At 47.1% G+C, this 6,007-nt stretch overlaps 1 protein-coding gene across 1 annotated transcript; it reads right to left on the reverse strand.

Annotated features, from left to right (window-relative positions):
• Positions 1–746: 746 nt before the first annotated feature.
• On the reverse strand, positions 747–2,039 carry LOC138928711 (uncharacterized). Its single transcript, XM_070286222.1, has one exon. The coding sequence runs from the start codon at positions 2,037–2,039 to the stop codon at positions 747–749; it is 1,293 nt and encodes a 430-aa protein (XP_070142323.1).
• Positions 2,040–6,007: the final 3,968 nt, after the last annotated feature.

Here is a 6,007-nt window from a genome sequence, read left to right on the forward strand (position 1 = left end):
CGGAATGCTCATGCGCCAAGCAGTTGGGGCAGTACCGGTTGGCGAGGACGGCCCGGAGCCTCTTCTCGGCACTCAATCGGAGAAGTCAGCGGCACTTCTTGAGCGGATGGATCCCGCTGCAGACTCAGCATCGGTAGGAATGGGAACCTCGAAAACATCTGCGCTCCAGTACGATGGCGCTGCGTGGACGTGGGGACATGTTGTTTGTTATTACTGGCGCAGTAGGACGGAGATAAAAATTGGTGCTGATTGCACGTCTTGCATTGGTCACCACTGCGGCACGTTCCCTCAGAATGTTCGTGGGCCAAACAGTTTGAACAATAGCGGTTGTCGAGAACCGCACGGAGCCTCTTATCAGCGCTGAGTTTCAGGAACTGTTGGCATTTCCGGAGCGGGTGGAATCCGTTGCAGATTCGGCAACGGTAGGACTGCGCGCTTTGGGTACGTCTGCTTTCCAAGACAGCCGCACTGCGAATGGGCCGGAATTTGTCCACCAAGCTGTTCGACTGGACGGAAATTCGTTTCGAGAACACAGACACGCCGCTCGTGGCCTCTGAAGACACTGGGCCTGAGAGTACCCATCCGAAAATCGTCTCTTGCGCCAGGATAGAGCCGAAAATGTTATTCTTGGAGCCGCCTAGAAGCACGGACGGAAGAATGTCAGCTCCAATCAGAACGTCGATTTCGGAGCTCTCGAAGAACGTTGGATCAGCAAGCGGGACGTCAGGAAGTTCTTTCAGTAGGTCTCATGGAATCGGATACGAGGGTAGCTTCCCGGCTAACTCCGGAAGGACATAAGCTGCAGTTTCCAGCTGCAGCCCGGGTCTGGAAGGCGCTCGGATGGCGATAGTGCAGAGCTTGGTGGATTGGGCGGCAACTGTCTCATTGAGCCCGGAAACTCGGGTCTGAACTGGTTTAAATGGTGGGCTTATTCGATTGAATAACCTCTCCGTGAAGAAGGTTGCCTCGGAACCAGAGTCGATTAAGGCTCGCGCTTGGAAATCGCGGCCTAAATGGCAAATGTTAATGAGGGCTGTGCCCAGTAGAACGGCTCTTGAGCCGGAAGCGAAGCACACTTGCACATCAGTGTGATCTTGAGAGGCGTCCGTGCCTCGTGGAATAGGCGCCGGTCGAGGCCTGGGTGGCGCCGTCGGACTTGGTGCGGTCGCGGAGGGATTATCGCGGTGCAGAAGGGTGTGATGACGACTGCGGCACGTAAAGCAGCTATGGGCACTAGTGCAATCCCGTTGCTGGTGCCCTCTTGCAAAGCAGTTTAGGCAAAACTGCTTACTCCTAATGTAGTCGGAGCGACCATCTACATCCATTTCAAGGAAACTCGGACATAGGCGAATAGGATGGTTCTCCCTCGAACAGAGATCACACCCTCTTGGAGACGGAGCCACTCTGGCCTCGTAGGAATTCAGCCTGCGCATTGGGGCGCTCGCAGCTGTCGGTCTTGACGGAAACTGCCCTGAACTGCTAGGCCTGATGTCGTCAATAGCTTCTAGAGTGCGATGACGCTCTGTCAGAAACGCGTCTAACTCACTCCATGTAGGTATTTCTGCCTTATTGTGTATGAATTGCTCCCACATAGAAAGTGTGATCTTGGGAAGCTTTAAGGAAACCATATACACTAGTAGACAATCCCACGCCTCGGTTTGAATAGAGGACATCTCTAAGGCTGTCAGGCAACTTTGGACGGTGCCTTGGAGCTCTTTTAGAGCGGCTCCGGACTCTTGGGGGACAGCCTGAATGTTGAGGAGGATTTTCAGCTGGCTGTTGACGAGTAACCGCCGATTCTCGAAGCGGTCGGTGAGGCTTTGCAACGCAGAGATGAACCCTTCATTGGTCAGAGGGGCTTTGGATACAATGGCGTGCGCATCGCCACTTGTTTTGGATAACAAGTCGAACAACTTCTCCACCGGTGTGAGACGCGAATTGTGGATATATATCGCGGTGAACAGGTCTCTGAAGGTGGGCCACCGAAGGTAATCACCAGCGAAACCTTCGGTGTCCACTGGTGGCAATCGACAACCCATGGACGGGGGTGTGGGCGCAGGGGCGGAAGCCTGAATGGACTGGGAGGCGGCCTTGTCGATAATTTCCTGCAGCTGTACAAGACACCTCGAATATACGGAGTAGCAATCACTGTACTTGGATTCAAGCACAGTGGCGGTGGCTGTACTGTCGGAGGACACTGAAAGTAGGTCGGAGCAGCTTTCATAGCTCTTTTCCACCTTATCCCACAGGACCCGGATCTGCTCCCGATGAATTTGGCACATGGCGGGGGAAAATCTATCGGTTTCAGGGGCGCTCGGAGCGTGGATGTTAGACTGCGGTCCGTTGTGGAAATAAACTTTCGGAGGGCGATGTCTACTGCGGATTGAGCCATCTTGGATAACGACCGAGTAAGTCTGGATGAAGGACCGGGGGAGGTGTCGACGGCCTCTTGACTTTTGGCTAACCCGGTCCGTTGTGGAAATAAACTTTCGGAGGGCGATGTCTACTGCGGATTGAGCCATCTTGGATATCGACCGAGTAAGTCTGGATGAAGGACCGGGGGAGGTGTCGACGGCCTCTTGACTTTTTGCCTTTGGAATGGCAGTGACAGCCTTTGGCTGTAATTGAGAAGGCTGAGGAGATACCGACTGCGACCCTTCCAGACTAATTGATGGGATCGGAGGAAGCTTCTTCTTGTCTCCCGTGGGCATTCTTGAACTCGGTCGCCGCAGAAAAATGGACGAGTCCCGGAATCAATGCTTCGAAACGTAACGGAACCCCAGTTTTGGAATGGGATGTGGAATCACTTTGGTAGAGGAGGCGAAAGACGAAATGCCAGAAGAAGCGGAATTGTAGCAAATTGTAAAAAATCCCAGATAATACCGCACCCGGAGAGAACGCAATGTGCCCGCTTACGGCGAGCGTAGACCGGACTGTCGAGTTCTTTATAAAGTGGAACGATATTTTTGTATTTAAGTATTTCGGACGAACGACTTGTATCTGGCTTTGTTCGGCTCAGAACAGGAAAAACAGACTCACGAATGTTGATTTCTTCCCGTAATCAAAAAAATGGATAATTCAATTAATAATTTCGAAAATTATTGGCCGCAAATACTTAATTAATTCGGCGCACTTATTACGGAGCCGGAACGGTGGAGTTAAAACCGTGGCTTTCGTTTTGAAGAACAATGGGCACTGGGTTCTGCCGCCGGCAAAACAACTGCAAGAAAAAAAACACGGCCGCTGCAGCGGTTAATTTGAAATGATGAGAAAAAAAACAATCGTAGTTGCACCCGTGAATTTGATTTGCCGTTTGGTTGTAAAAGTTTGTTGTTTTTGTCGCGTTTTTTAATTTATTTGAGTTAGTTTTAGTTTATTTGAATTTTTATAATTTATTTATTTGTTGTTCCTGTGTGGGAGGCAGAAAATATATGTTGTACAGTGGAACCATGGTAACCGGACTTGGGTTGTAAGGGTGTACAAATATTACTCGTACTTATCTTGGAAAAAAACGCCGATAACTGCTGGTGGAGCGGAGTTGAAAATAATCCGGAATTCAAAAAATCCGGCTCTGATGGACCAAAATGTTGGGGCAGCGCTTCCTTCCTTCGGAACAAGTGGAGTTTTAGAGGATGGAGGGCCTCCTGGCGTGAACAGTCCTGACAGGTCTTTCTGCTTCATCAGCCACTGTAAGGACGCGTGATCTGTCACTACGCAAAATTCCTGTCCCTCTATATAAGCACCAAACTTTTTAATCCCTCTAATCACTGCTAAGCACTCTAGTTCGGTCACCGAATAGTTTCGCTGTGCTTTCAAACAAAGACAAACCTATTAGAGAAAGTCAGAGAAAGACGTATTTTTATGACCGCTCCGTGAAAATAATTAAAATCCTTGGCAATCTCACTTATTGTGGTGGAAAATACATTTAATTCCAAAAATCACTCAGTTTTTTATCTGAACCGATTGAAAAACACTTTAAAAAACACTATAAAAACAATTAAAAGTGCAAAAATAATTTTTGTATGCGCGCGAAGTAACAAGCAAACGAAACATAAAACACTCAAACAGAAGTGGGCAAGGAAGAACACAGCAGACAAAGCATAATCCGTCGCACGCATACAAACAAATGGCTCCAGCACCCAAGCGCCAGCGTGAAGCTACGTCCACGGACTTAAAGAAGGATCGACCCTCTGATGCGCCGTGTCCTAAATTACTGGACATCATCGAGAACAAGCTAGCCGAACAAACAGCCAGTATATCAGCCACAATAACTGATGCGGTTCAAACATCCGAAAGCCGCATACTACAAGAGCTGGGCGAAAAGGTAAAAGTGATGAGTGAGACCATTGAAAAACTCACTCAAAGGGTGCTCCAGCTGGAAAGAGAAGTCGCCGGTGTGGAGCAGCTGAAGAAGCTGCTCAGGAGGCTCAACATTTGGGTGGGCGTCTCGGAGAAGTGGAGGCTCAGGTGGCTACTCAGGCTAACGCCTGCATTGCGGCAGACTTGCGAGTCCACGGAGTTCCCTATGGTGAAGGCGAAAATTTAAAAACTCTGATTCACTCCCTATGCCTCAGCCTGAAACTCACGCCACCGCCTAAGATCCGCGATATTTTCCGGATAAAACCGCGGAGATCTAATCCAGCCGTGTATCCGGCCATTATTATTAAATTTGAACACGTGCGAGATAAGGCCGCGATGCTGCGTGCGGCTGGTGCATACCGAAAAGAATTTAAGCAGCCACTAAACCTAAAACTTTTGGGTATCAATTCCCCGGCAGCCCTCTACTTAAATGAGCAGCTTTCAAGAGAGAACTACGCTATCTTCAAAGAGGCCATGCGCTTAAAAAAGCTTAAGCGTCTACACTGGGTATTTACACGACGGGCGGTCGTCCATGTCACCCAATACGAGGGAGCCGACGCAGAGATAATGCGAATTGATAGCATGCAGAAGCTCCACGATCTGCAAGCTAATACATCGCTATCTCTGGATATCTCGTCTGCTGGAAATGCTGAAGAGCAACTAAGAGAGGGAAGTCTTTTTCGTTAATATTTGTCTCTTATGTAGGTTTAATAGGCTAAGTTCTTTAAGAGAGATCAGTTTAATAGAATTCTTTTTTTGTAATTATTTTATAGTTCTTAAATTGCGTGTGTGTTTAATTTATTATTTTAATTCAATAGCTTTGATTTAACAGCATCCAGAGCGAGTAGTAGTGCAATAATTAGGGTTCTTGCAAAACAAAAGGAAGGGTTGCGGATATGCCATATTAACGCTCAAAGCTTATGCAAAAAAATTGATGAGTTCCGGTATTTGTTTATTAAATCTAATGTTGATGTTGTGTGTGTTAGTGAAACTTGGTTTGTCCCTCAACTTAGTGATGTCCTAGTTGAATGTGAAGGTTATGACCTTTATAGATCTGACCGCGAGGGGCATGCTGGAGGGGTTGCCATCTATATTAAGAAAACTTTAAAAACCAAATTAGTAATCAAACAACCCTCTGGCAGTTCAATAGAATATCTTTTCCTGGAAGTACATAGGCGTGGAAACTCATCGAATATGCTCCTTGGATGTGTCTACAGGCCACACAGAACGATTGACTGTAGTGAATTTATTGACGAGGTATCTTCTTTATGTTCCGAATATACTGACGTTTTAATAACTGGGGACCTGAATAGTAATATGCTAAGGGAACGACAATTAAACTCTGAAATGGAAAGTCTTGGACTACAATTAGTAAATAAGACTCTACCAACACATTTTACGACGAATTCAAATAAACTTCTAGATGTCTTCTTTGTCAGCAATACAGACAGAATTCTTCTTTATGACCAGGTCTCAGTGCCGGCTTTCTCAAAACATGACCTAATATATATGACGTACGAATTTAACCCTAACTGTACTGACCATACAATTTTCTATAGAGACTTTAGGAACATTGACTTTGAACTTCTAAGTCATGAATTGGATACTTATGATTGGAACCCTATGTACAATTTTAGTGACGTTAACT

This window comes from Drosophila kikkawai, chromosome 2L (genome assembly GCF_030179895.1).
Source record: "Drosophila kikkawai strain 14028-0561.14 chromosome 2L, DkikHiC1v2, whole genome shotgun sequence".
In the NCBI taxonomy this organism is placed as follows: domain Eukaryota; kingdom Metazoa; phylum Arthropoda; class Insecta; order Diptera; family Drosophilidae; genus Drosophila; species Drosophila kikkawai.

Coding starts and splice junctions, on each gene's coding strand:
- LOC138928711 (XM_070286222.1), bottom strand. CDS start 2,039: ATGGGTTGTCGATTGCCACCAGTGGACACCGAAGGTTTCGCTGGTGAT.